Below are 20094 nucleotides of genomic sequence, written 5' to 3'. Positions count from 1 at the left end.
TGTCAAAGTCTTACCATTTCAGGTGTCATTGAAATTTTTTCCGTCTCCTGGGCAAAAATTGTATCTACTCCCTGGTCACAGATAATCCTTAAGAGCAAGTTTTCCCCATCCTACTGAGCTAATGAGGGTGGAGCAGTGGGAGGGTGGTTTTGTGGGGGGCATCTTCTTTCCCCTCTTGGTGCCTTCTTCTGACCCATTCACACTCTCTACCTTTTCCTTATCTAGCTACTCGTCAGCTGGTATTCTTAACAGGCAGAGCAAGTTGAGGTAAGAAGTGAGAATGGAGAGAACTTTTGACTGGCTTATTAATTTGCATCTTCTTTCCTTCTTTTATCCCCCACTCCCTTCCCTAAAAGCAAACCACCAAGAGAGGAGAATAGTAGCTGAAGTAAATGATTCTGTGCCTTGTGTGGGAGTAAAGTCAATGCCAAGATAAGGGGCGGGGTGCGGGAAGAACATCAGGCCCAGGGAGGCTTGGACATAGTGCATTTGCTCTGCTGGCTTCTAAGCTACTCTTAGTTAATAAGGTGCTTGTTGTTATCTCAGTCTAATTCAGCACATATTTATTAAGTAAATATGAGTAGCAGTCTGGTTGTGGCGCAATCCCTGTTGATAGCCAGGGTTGAACAGACCCACCTGGCTGGCTACTTGGGTGTTCTAGTCTAGTGTATACTGTTCTCAAAAGCTGCTCCATTGGCAATAAAGATGCCTTTCTCAGATAAAGGAAGGTAGGGCTTCCCTGGTGGCGCAGTGGTTAAGAATCCACCTGCCAATGCAGGGGACACAGGTTCGAGCCCTGGTCCGGGAAGATCCCACATGCCGCGGAGCAACTAAGCCCGTGCGCCACAACTACCGAGCCTGCACTCTAGAGCCTGCGAGCCACAACTACTGAAGCCCGCGTGCCTAGAGTCCCTGCTCCACGACAAGAGAAGCCACCACAGTGAGAAGCCTGCGCACTGCAACGAAGAGTAGCCCCCCGCTCGCCGCAACTAGAGAAAGCCCACGCACAGCAACGAAGACCCAACACAGCCAAAAATAAATAAATAAAATTAATAAATTTAAAATAAAAGTATCAGTGTTCAACATTAGAATCTCCAGGTAAGCTCTCAAAGTCAATATTTAGGAAATTGAACACTTACCATGTACTAGGCTGCATGTGGATAATTGCTTTTTGGTAAACAATACTGTGTACATATTAACTATAAGGTACATCTGGCAGGTACCTCATAAATGTATATATGGTCTTTGCTCTGCTGAGAGAAAAAGAGCAGGAACTCAGAAAGCCTTGAGAAGCAAAGAACTGAAAGTGTTGAATTAAAATCCTAGCGAGAGGGCTTCCCTGGTGGCGCAGTGGTTAAAAATCCACCTGCCAATGCAGGGGACACGGGTTCAAGCCCTGGTCCGGGAAGATCCCACATGCCGCGGAGCAACTAAGCCCGTGCGCCACAACTACTGAGCCTGTGCTCTAGAGCCCAGGAGCCACAACTACTGAGCCCACGTGCCACAACTACTGAAACCTGCACGCCTAGAGCCCGTGCTCTGCAGCAAGAGAAGCCACCGCAATGAGAAGCCCACACACCGCAACGAAGAGTAGCCCCCGCTCACCACAACTAGAAAAAGCCCACGTGTAGCAACAAAGACCCAGTGCAGCCAAAAATTTAAAAAAAATCCTAGTGAGAAAAATCATCAGGCATATGGGAAAGTTGGAAGGGAATTGGAGAGATAGGAACCTAGAGTTCTCTGAAGGGTAAATATTCTTAAATGATGGAAAAAACCATGAACTAGGGCAACTTGCCTAAGATTTTCTCTCTCTGTGAAAGTGAGCCCTCTACTCCAAGATCAGTAGGTAGAAAATACAAGAGAAGGTTGAAGTGGGAGCAGCCTAGTGATAATTACACCTATGTAGGAGTTTATGCAAGATGTCTGATAGCTAACAGTAAGTTTAGACTATAGGGGACCCCTGATCCCTGTGTGGGGCTGCACTCTGCTACCATAAACAGTCCTAAAGTTTAAGAAAGTTCTTACTGTAAAGTAAAATGATATTTTAGAGGCCAATATCATAAATAATAACATGCTTTTAGTTTGTGCTACGTGTCAGTCAATGAGCTAGGAACTTTGCATACACACAAACATACCTATCTTGCAAGGTGTGTATTATCTTCAGTATATAGATATTAAAAAACCGGCTGTGACTTTGCCCCAAGTCCCTCAGCTTAAAATTTTTTTTTTCTTTCTAAAACTACAGTTTCTACATAGAGTTAGTAGCGTTTTTTCCTCTGTAGTTTGTCCTTTAGTCACAATATCGTCTCACTTGACTTTGGGCAGCTTAATTCATCTCAAATTGCAGTTAAGAAACTGGAGAGAAGTAAATTCTCCAAGCAGCCTTTCTAGCAAAATCCTCAAATTAAGTTTTGCTTCAGAACTAATTCAGGAGGCATCTCCATAAAGCTGCTGGTCAGCAACACTTGAGCAAGGAGAGTCCAAAGATAACCTCTCTTGCAGGAAATGGATGGTGTGCTGGATTCTTCTGTCTTTCCTTTAGATCACTTTCCTCCTTTCTGTATCTCGTTCTCTATCCTGGGAGGCTAACCTGTATGAATTTCATCAACGGGTTCCCTGTGCTTTGGCTTCCAGTTGGATTCAGTCAGTAGGGAGCTCTGGGCAGGAGATGGGATGGAGAGAAAAGACTGAAATCAGTGTATTGATTTCCCAGGTTCCCTCCCTTGGGGTCACCTGGACCTAGCTGTATCCTTTGATTAAAGGCCACTGCTCCACTCAATGCAATCTCTCCTTCCAAGTCTCAGTAGCCATTACCTCCCTTTGTCCTTTCAGGTGTAAGGCTGTTACTAGCCTCCAGTTACTGACCTATCCCTTGCCAACACTTTTTAAAAGTAGCCCTTCATTATTTTGAGCATGTCAACTATTTTCTGTTGGGACCCTAATACACCTGGTGAAGATAGGTGATCTTTTGGATTCATAGACTTCATATTTTATCCATGTACTTCAATCTTACTCTCATACATGTGACCTTAAATTCTTATGAGTCAACAGTTCTGAAGGGTCAACTGCTGGATTAAGTAACAGGGAGTGACTCATACCTGTGTGGTTCCCAAGTGTGGGGTAGTAGCATCAAGGAGTCATAAATCTGAGAGATAATAATAGCTCAGGCCCCTGTGACTTAGCTACCAAAGAACCCAAGATGCTGAACAGCTTTTCAAGCTTTGTGACTGTGGAACCTTCTCTGTTTCAGGTCCCCAAAACTTTATACAAGCTGATGGACTCTGCCTACTGGGGCCCTGGTTTCTCCATAACCTCCCAGGATACCTCTGAGAAATCAGTTTAGAAATCCCTCAGGATGATAACTTTATCCTGTTGGTACATTCTGTTTTTTCTAAAGACGAAGTCTGAGCTAATATCCTAATTTTAGAAAAAGACTATCAGGGCTTCCCTGGTGGCACAGTAGTTAAGAATCCGCCTGCCAATGCAGGGGACACGGGTTCAAGCCCTGGTCCGCGAAGATCCCACATGCTGCGGAGCAGCTAAGCCCGTGTGCCACAACTACCGAGCCTGCGCTCTAGAGCCCGCAAGCCACAACTACTGAAGCCTGCGTGCCTAGAGCCCATGCTCAGCAGTAAGAGAAGCCACCGCAATGAGAAGCCCGTGCACCACAAAGAAGAGTAGCCCCTGCTCACTGCAACTAGAGAAAGCCTGAATGCAGCAACGAAGACCCAACACAGCCAAAAATAAATAAAATAAATTATTAAAAAAAAAAAGACTATCAGCAGATTCCTGGGTTAGGATCATGTTTATCCCTGTGTTGACAGTGATAATAATTTCTTTCAGTTTATCCCTAATTTATTATTCACTACTCTGTCAGGATGAGGTGTTTCAGGATGAGTGCTAATGAATTGCATTCTTAATAGTCTATTTTGGGCAAATAACCATTTCCCACAAAGCACTTAATTTAAGCCTATATATTTATATGGTGCTTTATAAACCCCATGTTGGCATATGTTCTTTCCATACTTTACAAAAGAAATTGAGGCGTGGAGAGGTTAGTGGAATTGCCAAGGTCACCCATAAAATTATTAAGTGGCAGAGTCCAAGGACTGTTGCTCTCACTGCAACATAGTTGCTTTCACTAGCCCTGAGAAGGTTCTGAGAGTCCAGCTTAGGCATTCTTGGCTAGAGAAGTTGCCATAGTGTTTTTGTTTGTTTGTTAATATTTATTTATTTTTGGCTGCGTCAGGTCTTCGTTGCCGCAGGCGGGATCTTTCATTGCCACACGGGCTTAGTTGCCCCACAGCATGTGGGATCTTAGTTCCCCTACCAAGGATTGTACCAGCGTCCCCTGCACTGGAAAGCGGATTCTTAACCACTGGACCACCAGGAAAGTCCCCATAGTTTAGAAATACGAATAAATGAACATCCTTTACAATTAAACTGAAACCAGGACTTTAACCTGTAAATTGTTGCTTCCTGCAGAGTCACAAGGTTAAATTTCTACTGTACTTCTCTTTTGGGTCTACAGTTAAACCTGAGGATCTTTTACCCCTTTGTGACCACCATCAGGGCAAGAACTGAAGTATCTGTGAGACTTGGCCCTTAGAGGGCTATGAAAGGTTGCAGTCTTAGAATTTTTCTTTGTCCTGGCTTGGTTTGAAAAGGATAATGAAGTCAGGCGACTGGAAAGATTCTTTACTTCTTCCTTTCTCTCCTCCACTATCTAGCAACTAGCAATGATTTCAAAGTATCTCGGTTTAAGTAAGGCATCCAGTGAGAGAAAAAATTGAGATCTAAAGGACCTCTCCAGCCCGGTGAAACAAGCTCCAAGCAGAAAGAGGGTAGACTCTGGAGGACAGCCAAATTTGGTGGAACAAGCTATCCGATGTATGAGAAGTGTTCAGAGGGCATTTTAAAACCTTGAGGGTAAAATCTATAAACGAAGTTTGTAAGGATACAAAGGGAAACGGATTGCTGAGTAGAAGCAGATCGCAAAGTTAGGAATAACAGCCCAAGGTGAGTTTGAAGGAACCACCATCTCACAAGATACCATGTTTTCTCCTTTAGAAAGGGTTTTCACGTACATTATCGTACTTGAGCCTCTCAACCCCATTTTTCAGGTGAGGAAACGGAGGCTTAGGGTAGAGCTTTGACTAGGCAGGATCACAAGCAGTAAAGGGCGGAGCTAGAAACCATCTCAGGGTTCTTCAAACTGTTCGCAGCGGATTCCTGCCGAGGGCTTTTAGGCAAAAAACCGGGAGAGGAACTGGCGAGGCTTCCTTAGCTGCAAGGCGTGGTCTGGCCTACAGGCGGCGCCAGCGGCAGGACGGCCTAGGGCTCCAACCCGGTGGATATCCCCGCCACGCGCCGGTAAAAACCAGACTTGTAAAGCCGCAAAAGCAGCCAACGCCCGCGCGAGGCCTTAAGCGTCTTTAGCTCCAGGTAGTGGGCGGGGCAGGCCGTCTTGTTCGTCCCTCTCATTGGCCCTCGGGAGTAACGGACAGGTATCTGCACCCAGCCCGGGCCAGAGGAACCTCACGACACACGCTAGCTGATCTTCCGCGCGCGGGGCTGGAGTGCGGCCCGGGAGTCCGGGAGAGGAGGCTACGCATGCGTGCAATAAAATACGCTTCTCGGCACCCCTCTGGCTCCGCGAAGGGGAAGTGCTCCTGAGGGAACTGCTGGGGCAAACCCCTAACTTCACCAGAACTTTGCTGGGTTTTTTTTTGCAGCCTACCCCTCTTGCGACCCAGGTTTTTCCAGCCAAATTCCCTTTATGACAAGATTTCCTGATGCGAAACTTCAGTCACTTACGCTGCAGCTTCATTTTATTTCTCCAAAAATACCCTCCCCCCACCCCAGAGCATTCTACGAAAAAGTCCCTCTTATCTCGGTCCAGAAACGTGCTCGGAGTACCCTCCCTAACCCCACCTAAATTCTAGCCGGGGTCTCCTGGGCCCTGGTTCATCTCTACGCACCATTTCTTAGCTTGCCTGCTTCAGGAAATCTTTCCTGATTAACCCCGGTGGGAGCGCAGCCATCCCAATTACTCGGGAGGGAGCTCAAGGCCAAGTTGAAGGCAGAGATTATGGAGAAAAAGGGCTCAGAGCAGCCGACCGACTCCCGCCCCGCCCCCTCCGCGAGTAAAGTCAGGCAGCGGCTCGGGGACACAGCTGTATTGGGAAGGGGAGGCTCCTACACAGTAGGAGGAGGCACGTCCCAGGAGGCCCGAGGACTCTGTACACAACGGGCGTGGCGCAGCCCCGTACGTCCGCCGTGCGGCCCGCCCGGGGCCCAGTCTCTGGAGGCCCGGAGGGGCGAGTTAAGGCAGCTTGGCTGAGGGAGGTGGGGGAGTGGGAGTGTGCCAGTTCCCCCCGAAAAGCTGGCTCACTGAGGGGGCGAGCTTCTCACCTCCCACTCCTCTCTCGAGGACAGGGGGAAAGACAGTCGGCAGTCAATAAATAAACCCGGGGCGGGCAGGGACCCCGGGAGACTCTCAGAGTCCAGGAAGGCTGGAGGTGTGGAACAAGGAGAGAGGGAGGTGACCTGTCCTTGAAGATGCGTCCACGCTCACGGCCTTTGAGGGCATGGGCCTCGAGGGTCCCATTTGAGGCCTTGGAGCAGCTCCCTTTAAAAGTTAAAATGGTTGCCACTAGGGACGGCCGGCTGCGAGGAAGGCCCGACGAGGGGAGGCTTCAGGGGCACCTGGGGCTTCTCGACGTCCACCCTCTTCAGGGCGCGGCCCCGGTGCCCCTCAGGCCGGCCCAGGTACAGGAGGTGTCTCCCGGCACCCCCGGAGTACCTGGAGGGGCCTCCCGAGGGGACTCGGGTGAGCAGCGCGGGGGGTGCACGGTGCGTGGAGAAGGGCAACCTCCGGCTGCCGCCCACCCCGAGCCGGGGAGCTGGGGCGGAGAGAGCAGGCCGGGTGGCGGGGGCCGGGCGCTTGCCCTCCGGGGGCACGTCCAGCCTCCGAGGCGTGGCACAGTCCCGGGGGAGCAGGCTGGGGCCGGCAAAGAGGGTGGGGGCGGGCTCGGGCGGCAGCGCCCGCGAGGTGAAAGGGGCGGCGGCCGGGGGCTCGGCCTCCTTCCTGGGCGGCTGCGGGCCGTGCAGGTAGCGCAGCAGTTCCTCCAGGGTGGTGACTTCCACGGCTTGCCCGGGACAGCCGGGCGGCGGCGGCCTCACCAACACGCGCGGCGCGGGGCCGCCCGCCGTGTTGCCGCCCCGGGCGCGGCCCCGGCCCTCCTTGGCGTTGTTCCCGTTCTGGTTCCACTCCCAGGGAGCCCCGGCGTGGCGGAGGTGCTTGACCGGCAGCTCCGGCGTGGACTCCGGGGTGGGCAGGCAGGCCAGCTCCGGCGGGGGTACGCCCTCGGGAGGAGGCAGGAAGGTGGTGTAAAGCTGGGGTGTCTGTGCCCCCTCTCCGTCCTTGGACGTTGGCTGCGGCTCTGGGCCCGCCCCGTGCAGACGGGCCAAGCTGCGAAGGGAGAGAGGGCGCGGGAGCCCCGCAGTCTCGATATCCTTGCTCCGACGTCTGTGGGCGCGGCGACAAGCACAGGAGACCAGGAGGCCAGAGACCGAGGCGCCCAGGGCGAAGGCTGCGGCCACACAGGCCAGGAGGAGTGGGATGGGGACGGAGCGGGAGACTGAGGCTGGCGGGAGGTCCCGTCGCACGCCTGCCGACCGAGAGGAAGGAGGGAGGCTCAGCGAAGGTAGGCCAGCGGGATGGCAGGTTCCGAAGTGTCGCCTCTCTCCTGCTGCTGCTTAGCTCCAACTCAGCTTTGACCCTCTTCAGGAATCACCTCCCCTGACCCCTCAACACACACAACCCACCGAACTACCTTTCACACGCAAGCTAGAGCTTGGGCCTGGGGAGTCCCCATCCCAGCTCTGGCCCCTGTAGCCATGCCAAGAGCAACTGCAAACCTCTGCCCGTGCTGAGGGAGGCGGGGCTGGGACGGGAGGATCCAAACAGGCATTATTAGTGAGCACCAAACAGCGATCAGGGAGGGGCTTAGAATTCTTCAAGAATCAGCAGCCCCACACTTCACTCCTGTCCCTCCCAGCCAGCCCCCTTACCCTGAGTGTGAGCTCCAAGAGTGGAAGACTGGGGCCGGGGGTGGGCATCACTGGGGGGGCTTGGGGTCTCAGGGGAAGGGCCAGGACTCAGAAGCACTGGTGACAGAGACCAGGTCAGAGCCAGTGAGGCTCCTGCTCTCCACCTCTGATACCCATTCAGCGGGTCCCCGCACCCCCTTTGGAGCCCAAAGGTCCAGAACTGCAGCCTTCATTTTCCTCTGGAAATGGGGAAGGGCTCACCATGCAAGGCATTCTTTCATTTATTTGTTCAAAAACTATCTATTAAGCACCCTATTATGTGCCAAGCACTGAGCTATATGCTAGGTATTTGGAGGATGCTAACCCTTTTCTGAGACTCTCTCAGGGTGTCCAGGGTGCTGGTCTGCTGCTGCCATGGGGCACAGACTTGGGTGAGTGTGGGCTGAGCAAGGTGAAGTTGGGACAATAGAACTCACCATAAGCAGAATCCCCTGTGCCAGACTGACTCCCAGTAGCTCCATCTATGAAAAAGGGAGAGAGAGGGTGAAGATGGGGGCAGAGGGAAGCTTCATGAAGAACCGATGGGCATGACTGTACCACAGAAGGAGAGAAAGACAAAAGCCCACAGCTGGGATGGTGTCTATGGCCATCAGAGCCATGCGCGACAATGGCTACAGCTACCCCTGCCCCTTCTGTTTACCTTGGCAGTCATCATGCTCCATGGATTCCTGGTTCCCAGCTGGATGCACATCAATCCTAGGAGGAAATGGAGGTGGCTCAGTGCAGGTATACATCTTGCCCCCATCCCCCACCCTAGCCCTCAGCTTCCTCTCTTAGTGGGGAACTTTCTCCTCAGGAGATCCAGGAGCCTCTCACTTACCCACCAGGTCCCCTGATATCCACACAGCCTCTGGAGCTATCCCATCCACAGTATGGGTCCTGAGAAGCCAGGCAGCTCCTAGGGAAAACTGAGTCGTGTGAGGCTGGGACCCTCTCCACCCTCATCACATTCCATTCCCCTGCCTCTTCCACTCTCACCCTGGCTTGCAGGAGGCTCTTAGCCTGATACTCCCATCCTATCCACCCCAATCCCTAGTCCAGTCCCTGGTTACTGCCCACCTGCAGAATGCTTGAGATACCCAGCCCCAAACCATCCCCTGCGTTTCCCTGCCACCCACAATGCCTGTGTTCCTGTGTGCCTGCAGGCCCAGAGAGCCCACCCAGGCAGGGCCTGACCTCAGGTCCCTCTCACCTCCGACAGGCCCCATGCCGGGCACATCGACTGAGAGGGAGGTAGATGACACAGCCAGAAAAAGCCACAAAGAGCCTGTGACCTTCAGTGTCCAGCTCCAGCCCTATGACCCGCCGTGCTGTTTGGGCTGCCCGCTTCCCACTGCACCTAGGGTGAGGCCAGAAGGAGTCAGAGATGGAGCAGGTGAGGCTCCTTTTTCCCTGGGTGAGTTAAAGAACAGAAGGGGGGGAGGCATACAAGCAACTGAGTACAACTCACAGGGCTACTCTGCCCCAACACAGTGTCCAGCTTCTCGCCAAGGCCCTTTCTCTTCCCCACAACTTCCAGTATTGGAGTCCCCACCCCATCCCCATATCCCCATCTACCACTTCACATCCCATCCCTGCTCTGCAGGGGGCCTGCTGGACAAAGGGCTCACCGGGAGGGGCTGTAGGCATCGATCTCTTCCAACAGAATGGGCTCAGGGCCCCCAGATTGCCCCCATGGGGGCAGCACCTTCAGCACTGTCCCATCGTTGGAGCCAAGGAACAGGACTGTGGTATTACTGTAGGGACCAGCCATGCCATCCACAGCTACCTGGGTCAGTAGGGCCCTGGAGGGATAGGCCTCAGGTCAGGACAACCTGACCAGTGGAAGCTTGAGTGTTTCAAGGACAGCACATGTGTCTGGGTACCCCCTTCTCTGCCCTTCCCCCAGCCCAGTGTTTCCTTCTTAGCTCTCTCCCTTCCACTTTCACGGGTTCTTCCTCCTACCAATATGATTTACATGGTGGGGTCAGGGAAAGAGAGTGGCTGGTGGGGGGAAGGCAGTGGTCAGCATTTTCTAGCCCCATACCTGCTGGTGAGGGTGAGCAGAGGTTGATGGGTGGCAGGCGGCACGGCAGGGTCCAGGAGTGGGTGAGCCTTGATGAAGGTCAGGACATCATCAGGGAGGTCTCGAGAAGAGGGGAACAATGCAGCTACACCTACTCCTGCACAGGATCCTGGCCTGGTGGACACAAAGGGAGAGGGAGCCTTAGGACAGGGAGCTGGGGCTTAGTTAGGCTCTGTGACCACCAGCTACCCACTGCTCCCAAACATGATTGGTAACCCTTGTTCCGCCTACGCACAGACATTCACACTACTGCTTCCCTTCCCTGCTGCCAACCCGCTACAGCCCCCTCCCCAGGCCTTGGACACCTTGCCCACTTCTCATAATCCCATTTGGGGAGCACACACTGCTTGTTTCTACCTCCACAAAGGCCAACCCCACCCTGCGTACCTGGGGGAGGGGACCCTGTCCTCAGACACAGGGGTCCAGGCCCCATCCAGACTCCTCTGCTCCTTGAACTTTCCCTCAAACCCACGCTCAATATCATCCAGGTAGAAGGCACAGACCGCAGAGCCGGGGATGCTGAGGGAGCCAGAAAAGGATGTGGGCTAGGTGTGGGAAGGGACAGCACAGTTCCTCCTAGGTAAGACATGGCGGCTCCCCTTCATATACCGTATTAGGGCGGAGACTGAGAGGGTGGGGCAGCCCCTGGGGGCCACGCTAGGAGAAAAACGGTGGGCAGAACAGCACACTGGCTTTGAATGGAGCTTCCGCTCACTGCCCTCATCAATAGGCGTTGAGAGAGGAACTTGGATGCTGGTGGGGCAGGGGACAGATTGGGCCACATTGGTTAGTCTGGTACCAACCTATTGGTCTGGGTGGTGAAGACCCCAAAGAGAGCAGAGCGGCCATACAAGTTCACAGGCCCTGTCAAGGCCTGTAAGACGTCAAAATAGAAGGTAGAGTCCCCAGGGACAGAGCAGTTGAGCCGCAGCTTCAGAAAGGATGTCCAGTGGCGGTCCAAGGCCCGAGGTGAGCCTCCCATGTCACGCTTACACACACGGGCCACACGGGAGAACTGTACCTGTGTGGGGGAGAGTTGGAGACGAGGAGAACTGTGAGAGAGAACCCCAGGGCCAGCAGGGTGAGAGCAATGTGGTGAGTTAGAGCACCAAGAGACAAATGTTAGGGGCACAGCAAAGGAAGGGTGTGGTCGGTCAGTGTGGGTCAAGGTGAGGGACCTAGCAGGATGCGGGGGCAGAGGCCTGGGGGCTACTCCAAGTTGGGGCCTCAGAGTCCAGGGGATTGCGTTGTGGAGATTAGGGCCAGGAGCTCTCCCCTGAATGACTGGCTCCTCACCATCCAGCAGAGCCCTCTAGCTACCCACCCCTGGTGCCCACTTCCTTACCCTCCCCAGCCGGGCGTCCTCCACAGAGACTTCTCGGAAGAAGAAGTAGACATGGTCTCCATGCTCCAAAGCGTGGACAAAGTGTGGCTCTGAAGGGGGAGTGAGAGGAAAGGTATGGAAGAGAAACTACACCTGTTCAGAAGCTCCTGGCCCCCCACAGCCTCTCCCCTCTGCATACATGCTCACCACTACCACCATCTGCCTGCCATCGACCGCCCCCTGCACCTCCTCCCCAAGAGCAGCCTCCCTGCCCTAGGCCCGCCCTGACCTCGGAGCCACTTGGAGTCGTACTTGGCGGAGCGGAGTGGAGGCTGAGGCCCAAGGCTTCTGTAAACCACAGCGTCACTGGCCTGGAAATCCGCAGCTGTGGCTGAATACAGGCTGCCCTCTGGAGGGGTGGGGTGGGGTCAGGGGAGGGCTCAGGGATCCGTATCTTGGCTCTTCTTGGGCCTCCCACACCCCTCCCTTGGCCTGACCCTGGCCCCTACCTTCACCCTCCACTCAGGAGCATGGGGGAAAGACCATATTAGGAAAGGGGCTAACGTGGGAGTTCCCTCCAGCCACATGCCTGCTGCTCACATGCCCAGGTGCACACCTGCAAAGATGGCCACGTTGGACTGGGTGGCATCAAAGGGGCATCGAGCCTTCCCACTCAGCTCCTCACCCTCCTGCTGCAGCGAAGTTATCTGGAGGCAGAGGAAACAGGTTCTTGGAACCCTTGGGGTGTTGCGAGTCTGGCTCCATAGCCCACTTCCTCGTGTCCCCTTGCCTCCTTGCTCCACCCCTTCCGGACCCCTCCACTCTGGGCACTCCTGTTCCCCTACCCCTGCTGGTCCATCCCCACTGAACTGATTGCCCAGCTTGGGTTCTTCTCCCACTCCAGTCCTGATGCCCCGCCCTCGCCTTTGTACCCCATAGCTGCGGCACACGGGGCTGAATGAGTTCGTTCCACAGGCAAGGAGTGTCTGGGAGTCCCAGGGAACGAGAACACGAATGTAGTTGTAGCACTCGTCCTAGAAAATCCAAAATTCTCGATCAGTGACAGGGCTGCCTGGGACTGGGATGGGGTGGGGGGGGTCACAGGAAGTAGGGCTACTCCACTTGAGCCAGGTAGAGCAGTGTGGGGTAAAGTCCCAACTAAGCTATCTACTCCTAGTCCTGTGGCCTTGGGCAAGTTCTTTGGCCTCTCAGAGCCTCACTTTCCTTTTGTGTGAGGTGTGTGAAAGAAGCTAAAAATCATGAACTCCCTTTCCTGTACATTCTCCTCTGTGGACCAAGATGAGAGAAGTGGGGGGAATTGGGCACAGTGGAGGGCCACTTAGACAGAGCCTGGAGGCAGGGTCATCTCCTTCCCTCAAGATTCTCATCCCACTCCTCACCGTCAGCTTCCCCCGCACGGCACAGTTCTCCATGTCTTGACTCCTCCATGTTAGATACTGGAGGGAGAAGTAGAAGGGGAAAAATCATGGGGCAACCTGGAACCACCTCACATTATGGCTCCTCTTGGAGTCTTCTACCTACCCACTTGATCCCGGTTAGACCTTTCCCAGCCTCATCTCCATGCCTCAACCTCCTCCCACACAGCCCCTCACCTTGTTGGGCACCAGCCCCTCCCCTTCTTCTTGGGCTTGAAGATCGAAGGAGAAAACGTGATCCCTGAAGAGACAGGCAAGGAGGGATCAGAGCCAAGCCATGGATCCCCACCCGAACTCCTGAGCCTCCCACCCTGCACGTGCTCAGCTGCTCAGGGACAAACAGTGCCCTCTCTCCTCCCCCTTACTCCACAGCTTGGCAGTTGTGCTCTGGGTCCTAGCATCCCATGTCCCATGGCTTATACACCTGCACGTGTCCCCTGCAAGATGTTGCAGTGGCCACACAGGTCCCATGCCTGCCCAGGAGCAGGCCTGTCAGCCCCACAGCGGTGCCACAGCCAGTTTACCGGGCAGCCACTAGCAAGGTCCGGTTCAAGGTCAGGAATCTCTGAAAGTCCAGCCCAAGTTCTGCCACCACAGCATCATCCTCCAGGCCCCGGAACCAGGATAATGGGGAAATACCTAGAAGGCACAGAGAGGTGGGTGCTGAGGACCAGCCAGAACACCACGTACTCCCTCAACACCCTCTCCAACCAGATGAAACCCAGCCACGGACGTAAAATGGATATGTGAGATGAGTTGTGAGGTATTAATAAAGCTATTAATAAGGCTATTAATAAATGTAATACCAGCTAACTCTGAGCACTTAACCTCTGCCAAGCACTATGTTAGCAGGTTAGATGCATTGTCTCACTTTAGACAACAACCCTATGAGGCAGGTACTAACATTGGCCCCATCTTACAGATGAGGAACCTGAGGCTTAAAGCCATTAAGAAATTTGCACAGCTCATTTAGCTTGGAAGTGGCAGGCACCCCAATTGAGATCCAGGTCTGTCTGACTCCGGAATTGAGCCCAACCCCTTCTTGGAACTGCCTTAGGGCTAGCAATTCCCTTTCACTCCCACATTGTACACTGTCCCATGTGGACCATTTACTCACCCCATTTCTCCCAGCCCTCTCTTTGCACCCTCCCCTCAAGGCTCTTCACAGGCCACCTCAGCCCTCCAAGGTTTCTGCCTCCTCTGACCAACTCCAGCATCCACCTGGCCTGATCATGGAAACCACAGTCATCAGCGTTCAAAGGGACCCCAGAGTTCAGAGAGAGATGATTTAACATTCGTATGGTGCTTCGCACCATGTCTGGCACATGTGTTTGCTGCTCTTATCTATCCCCCAACAGTTACTCCCAATAACCTAACTGCCTGTTATATATGCAGGATTTAGAGTAAATTTAAGGACGAAGGACTTTTACTCTAAATCCTGCATATATAACAGGAACCTGCAAACAGATAAAGGTCCTTCTCAGAAAAAGTTGGCTGGTGGTTTCCCTCATGGTGGGACCTAGACTTGGTAGTGATAACGTGGTGGAAAGGGAGGTAAGAGGTGTTGGAAACCACTGAATTAGTCCCAAGCCTTCCTTTTGTAGCTAATAATAATAGCAAACATATATAAATCATTTACTTTGTGCCAGACAGTGTTCTCAGAACTTTACCTGTATTACCTCATTTAATCCCTAAATAACTCTATGAGGTAGAATACTATTATTAGTAGTATTTTTTTTTTTTTTTCGGCTGCACTGCATGGGTTGCAGGATCTTAGTTCCCCAACCAGGGATTGAACCCAGGCTACCACAGTGAAAGCACCGAGTCCTAACCTTTGGACCACCAGGGAATTCCCGGTAAAATACTATGACTATCTTCATTTTGCAGATGAGGAGACTGAGGCAAAGAAAGGTTAAATAACTTGAAGAGCTCACACAGCTAGTGAGCAGCTTAGCAGGGATTCAAACCTGCTAAGGTTTGGTCTGGCCGAGAGTCCACATCCTTTATCACTGAACAATGCTGCCTGGAAGTGAAGGAAGTAGGCCCACAGAGGAGAAGTGACTGACCTGAGGTGCCAGCTCATTCTACCTGTCTTCTCCCCTTTTCTGGTCAGGCTCTTAGCTTCCTTGAGACTGAGAGCCTTCCTGCACCTTGCCACCCACACACAGGGGTCTCAGTGTCTGTGTACCTGCCAAGACTGAGTGGTGAGCTCATATAGAGGGGGCGAGGTACCAAGCACTCACCTTGCAGGTCAGAGGTCAGCAGAGGGAGGGGGTCCTGGGGAAAGGCAGCCTGGGTGTGGGGAAGTGACAGCAGCAACAGCAGTAGCAGCAAGGGCATGAAGCGGGGGGCACGGGGCATCCTGTGTGGGGCAGCTCAGGCCCCAGGGGGTGCCCCCTCACCCATATGCTGGCCCTGAAAGAGAAGACAGAAAAGTGGGGGAAGGGGTCAAATTTCCTCCACCTTTTGAAGCAGGAGGACTCCTTCCCAGGTCTATCCCCAGAAGACCCAGTGCAGTAGGGAGAAGAACCCTCTCTCTGGCACTGCCTCAGTCCCAGCCAGCTGTCACTGTCACTCAAGGCCCTTCCCTGTCCAACTGGCCCAAACTGGCTGGTACGAAGCCTGCCAGCATGACCCCAGGTAAGGACAGGACCCGCCTGCTCCCCCTCCCAGCCTTCTCACTCAACCTTTTCTCCTCTCTCCTGACTGGGCCTGGGACATTCAGTAGGTGACACCTCCTGGCCCCCCTCTTGCTAACCTCTTCTCAGCTATAATTAGACACTGAAGCCTTAAAATTATAAATAGTGACTCCTTGGCACTGGGGAGGAGGAAGAGGGCACCATGTCTGCCTCCCCCCTCCCTCCCGGACCCCCATGGCACCCGGGAGCAATTTAGGCGCTGTGCCCTGGTAGAGGCAGCTGCGAAGCAGCCATCATTGTCTAGGGTTGAGGAAGAACAGAGTGGGGGAGGCAGCCTAGGGGTCTTTGTCCTGGTCTAAGCTCACGCTTCTGGGGCCCTTCCCATTGCTAGGGAGAAGCTGAGTGAGTAGGGAGGGGAGTGGGGGAGGGGGGCTGTCTTAGCCAAAAATGAATCTGCATCAAAGCCAGATCAGAGGCTAAATTTAGCTCTGGCCGCAGCTGTCTGCCCGACCACTGTGCCCCCTCCCAGCCTCCCTAGCCCCCTGTTCCCTCCCTGACTCCTAAGAACCACTGCATGTGCTTAATGTGGGGAAGAGCAGACCCACCCGCTATTAGGAGCCAGGCATAGAAGGGGCTATACTGGTGAGGAGATATGGCTGAACATGTCTCTCCTTCCCTTCCCTTCCCTCTTCGGACTGCCTTGGAATGAAAATATAAATAATTCAATGACAGCCAGGCGATTGTAGCCCAAAGTCCAGGAAAAGATAGATATGGTGGAAGGGACGGTGAGACAGCCCTCCTTCCCACCCATCAGCCTCCATCAGCCTCCCCCAGCCAAGCTGACCCTGGCTGGAACCCACAGTGGGAGGTGTACACCAGCTTCCTGCCTTCCCCTGAAGTTGAAGTGAAGGGCTGAGTAGGCTCGGGAAATCAGGTCAGGAAGGGTGAGACTCCTTCCTTTCTGTGAACAGACAGTCATCCTTCACTAATCCTTAGTTGCCTGTCCCGCCATGTCCCCTAAAGAAGAGACCCTGGGCTTCCAGGCTTAGCCCATTCCATCCAACAACTCCACTCTCGGAGCCAGGACCCACGTGTACCCCACCCACAATCCAGCGTCACTGGTGGGGAGGCTGACGCCAGATGGGGTCCCAAGAGAGCTGGAGGAAGGGAAGGGGTAGGAGCACCTAACGATGACCCCCTCCCCAGGGGCAGAGCAGTCAGCTAGCTAAAGACCCTCTGGTGCTGAAAGGCCAAGCCTCCCTCTGCCACCCCCGCCCCATGTTTCTGGATGTTGGTGCTCCCAGGGGAAGAGAAAGGGACACAGCTTGTCTCCTATCCACCCCCTCCTGCCCCCTCCCCCACAGGTTGCCCTGGGCAACTGGTATCTTCACCCAGGAAACAACTTCAGTTTCAGGCAAGTGGGGAGGACAGTCAGACCCTCTTTCTGCTCCCAGGCCATGCCTGTTTCCATCCGCTGCCCTCAGGAGCTGTTGCCCTTTCCTTACCTGGGGTGGTGACTCCTGTGGGGGTTTGAGGGGGATAGGAGACCTCTGACCTGATGGAAGAAGGGACAGAAGGAGGGAAGAGGCTGAGCTATACCTCCTTACCACATCCAATAAAAGTGAATGTGAACATTCAGGAGAAGTCTAATGAGGCTAGGGTAGGGGAGATGCTGCCCTGGAAGTCGGGGGCACGTTGACATTGAGCTTAATTACAAAGGTGCTGGCTGCTTCATGCCCAGAGATGTGAGGGCAGGGGCTGGTGCTGGCCCCTACCCAGAAACTCCTGGAACTGCAGGACCAGTCTTGGGAAAAGGGGTGACTGGGAGAGTTTGGAGGGCATGACGACCACTCCCACATTAAAACCTTCAGAATCCAGCAGCCTTCTTAGCAAAAGCTCCCTAGCTGGGGACAATAGAGGCTAATTTGCATCTCATTTGCATGCTCTTCATTTCTAGGCAAAATGCTCTGATAGCAAGCACCCCCAGCCCCTTCCTTCTTCCCAGAGAGCAGTCCCTGCCTCCCTCCCACCCAGTCTCTCTCCACCCTACCCCCCACCTTAGACTGGATTAGTCCAGCCTCTAAAAACACTTGGTTGGCCATTGCATTGGCCCCCTAGACTTAACTATGACATATCTTTAAGGGGGCTTCCCATAGCTGATTTTAGGGAGCAGCATCTGAGCGGCCCCCATCCGACCCCTGGCTTGGGGAAAGGCTTACCCTGCCGGGACCAATCCCAGCTGCTTCATACCCCCCATCTGGAGCGAATGGGGGAGGCCTGGCCGGCTCTTTCTCCCCTTCCTAGGTTCTCCCCTTGCTGGGAAGAGGAAACAGCCCTTCTGTCTCCTCCTGGCCCCGCAGCCACCTCTGGGGAGTGGCCCGGGTCAAAGCCAGATTCTAGCGGGGGCTGGGGAAGGGATGGAGAAGGGGAGACTGGGCGGGGGACAATAGCAGGAAGCCCTCAGGCTGGTCGCCCGCCCCAGTCCACCTTCCTCTAAGGAGCGGGGGGCGCGCCAAGGAGCCTCACGGAACGGGCACGTTCCCTTCTCCAAGACAGTTGCCCCCACCATTAGCTCTCAGCCCCAGGCTTGCTACCTACCCTCCCTCCCACCCAGTCCCCAACGAGGATAATCCAGGTGTCTAGAGCCTCGCATGAGGTGGGCCTGAGGCCAGGGGCTCTACGTGTCTCCCCCTCACTGGATCTGGGGCTCCGAGAGGGGCGGGTAGGAGAGTCTGGGCCGGGACCGGGTCCCAGAGCCACGTTAGCGGGAGGAGGGGCTGGAGGGGCCTGCAGGCGCAGACCGAATGGGGATGGGAGCGGGGGTTGGGGAGTGGAGGCGGGTCTCCGAGGCCAGGGAAACAGGGCCAGAGGCTTGGAACCGATGAGGGCGGGCCTGGGGCCAGGGCTGAGCGGGGACCGCGGGCTCGAGATGCAGTCACCAGCTGGGCTCTCCTCCTTGGGAGACCTCGGTCTAACAAAGCCCCAGGGCGAGTGGGGTGAAGAAGGAAGGATATGGGCACTAGGACTGGTGTTTCTCAGGGGCCCCATTCCCGACTCTATGCCCAAGCCAACCCCCTGGGAGGTGCTCAGACTCCCGCTTGCACAAGGACAGAGGTGCAGCTGTAACACCAAAGTCTGAAACGACGTGTTCCCCTTCCCATCCCTGCAGGGGCAACGAGAGGGTCCAGTTCTCCACGGGTCTCGAAGCCTTAATTTCTCTGCTGGAGAGGAAAGAGACCAGGTTTTCCACCCTCTGTACGGTGCGCGCCTTAAATAATTCCTTTCGCGCTCCCCAATCCAAGGGATGCGACTCAGAGAAGCCGGGTCGCAAGAGGTGCCCAGACCCTGCGCCCCACAGTCCCGTGACGGGGCTTGGCCACGGTCCCCTCTTCCCTCCACGCACCCCAACTCCGCTGACCCTCTCCGTCAACCAAGCACACATCGCTCTGGCACCCTCCCAGGCGGGTCCCTCTGGCACTTCGGAAGCTTGCCCCCAGCCTTAGGCGCCCCGATCCTCCCCGACGCCCTGCAGCCCCAGCCCTGCTCCGGGGTACTTGCTCCGAGATCCGGGTCAGTGGAATAGAGATCTCAGCGGGCGGGCAGCGGCCGCGCACCGCGCCGAGTTCGCAATCGGTGGTTGGGGCTCTAGCGAGACGTGACGAACGTCTGAATTGGATGGAGCTTGGATCTGGGCTCCCGGGCGCTGTCAGGTCGGGTGAGCCCTGGATCCCAGTCGCAAACCCCACTCCCGCCGCGGCTCCGCGGAGGAAAACAATGCGACCGCCCGGAGCTCTGGGCCGGGCCCCAGCCGCCCCGCCCGCCTCCTGGCCGGACCCGCCTCCGGTCCGCCTCGGGGTCTGCACAACTAATCCGGCTCTCGGAGGCCGGCTAGACACCGCCTTCTCGACACCTCTCCACCAATAGCCCTCGGAGGAGGAGGGACGCCGGGAGCACCGCCCACCGAGAAGGCCTGGCCGGGAGGTTGAGCTGGAGACCAAAGCCAGGCGCGAGATCCACGGACAGTCGCTGAGACCCGGACAGAGGAGGGGGTCACACGCTTTAACATGGAGAGGCCCTGGGGAGAAATCTCACAACAAGAGAGGAAGGAACAGCAGCTGGGAGGAGAGACAGGAAACCCGAGGACCTCGGCTGGGCTGGGCTGTCAGAGCCGGCGTGACCCTCCCTCCCTCCTTTCTCCTCTCCAATGGCTTTGGCTACCGTGCTCCTGGGTACACCTCTCCCCTACTCTGCCCCCAAACCTCTGTTCCTCCTCTCTACTCTTTTTAAATCAACCCCTTTATTTCTTCCCATGTGCCTCCTCTGGTTCATCCTGCCCCAGATAAGGGAGGCCTAGCATGCACTTGAAGACTTGAGGCCTGGGAAGGGAAAGGAAGATGTCGCTAGGAAGTTTTCCTTATCCCCATCATCTCCCCTCCCACCCCTACTGTCAAAGCAAGATGGGGTTGGGCCAGTTGGCTAGGAACTAAGGAGCCAGGAAGCCAGGGTGGCCAGCAG

General features: G+C 54.9%; 1 protein-coding gene and 1 long non-coding RNA gene across 9 annotated transcripts; one reads left to right on the top strand and one right to left on the bottom strand.

Moving 5' to 3' along the window:
- Positions 1-6164: 6164 nt before the first annotated feature.
- On the bottom strand, positions 6165-19393 carry SEMA6C (semaphorin 6C). Of its 8 annotated transcripts, none has more exons than XM_082474287.1 (20): positions 19134-19392; positions 17085-17134; positions 15184-15355; positions 13465-13579; positions 13118-13181; positions 12905-12961; positions 12437-12538; positions 12121-12211; positions 11794-11913; positions 11526-11614; positions 10984-11201; positions 10568-10699; positions 10142-10294; positions 9726-9899; positions 9308-9454; positions 8936-9013; positions 8756-8811; positions 8532-8576; positions 8077-8172; positions 6165-7673 (listed from the first exon to the last, which is right to left on the bottom strand). In XM_082474287.1, the coding sequence occupies exons 3-20, from the start codon at positions 15299-15301 to the stop codon at positions 6634-6636; spliced, it is 2895 nt and encodes a 964-aa protein (XP_082330413.1). In that variant the 5' UTR covers positions 15302-15355; positions 17085-17134; positions 19134-19392; the 3' UTR covers positions 6165-6633. The 8 variants fall into 8 exon arrangements, with proteins under 8 accessions (XP_082330413.1, XP_082330414.1, XP_082330415.1 ...); XM_082474288.1 differs by having other exon boundaries at positions 19138-19392; XM_082474289.1 differs by lacking the exon at positions 19134-19392 and adding an exon at positions 17799-18137.
- LOC309667617 lies at positions 7698-13573 on the top strand. Its single transcript, XR_014267847.1, has 3 exons — positions 7698-7709; positions 8764-8841; positions 13538-13573. It is a non-coding gene; the product is annotated as an uncharacterized lncRNA (long non-coding RNA).
- Positions 19394-20094: the final 701 nt, after the last annotated feature.

Source organism: Balaenoptera physalus, assembly GCF_965194825.1.
Source record: "Balaenoptera physalus genome assembly, chromosome: 1".
Lineage (NCBI taxonomy): Eukaryota > Metazoa > Chordata > Mammalia > Artiodactyla > Balaenopteridae > Balaenoptera > Balaenoptera physalus.
Note: the sequence above shows the minus strand (reverse complement) of the source record. Positions and strands in the feature narration are given on the sequence as shown.

Bases quoted from the DNA above. Each gene is read 5' to 3' on its own strand.
- SEMA6C (XM_082474287.1), bottom strand. From the start codon at position 15,301: ATGCCCCGTGCCCCCCGCTTCATGCCCTTGCTGCTACTGCTGTTGCTG. The intron at 11,202-11,525 runs GTAAGGAAGTGG...TCCCCCACACAG, and splicing joins AGGACGCCCGGCTGGGGAGG to GTACAGTTCTCCCGTGTGGC. The intron at 8,577-8,755 runs GTAAACAGAAGG...CCTTTTTCATAG, and splicing joins GGAGCATGATGACTGCCAAG to ATGGAGCTACTGGGAGTCAG.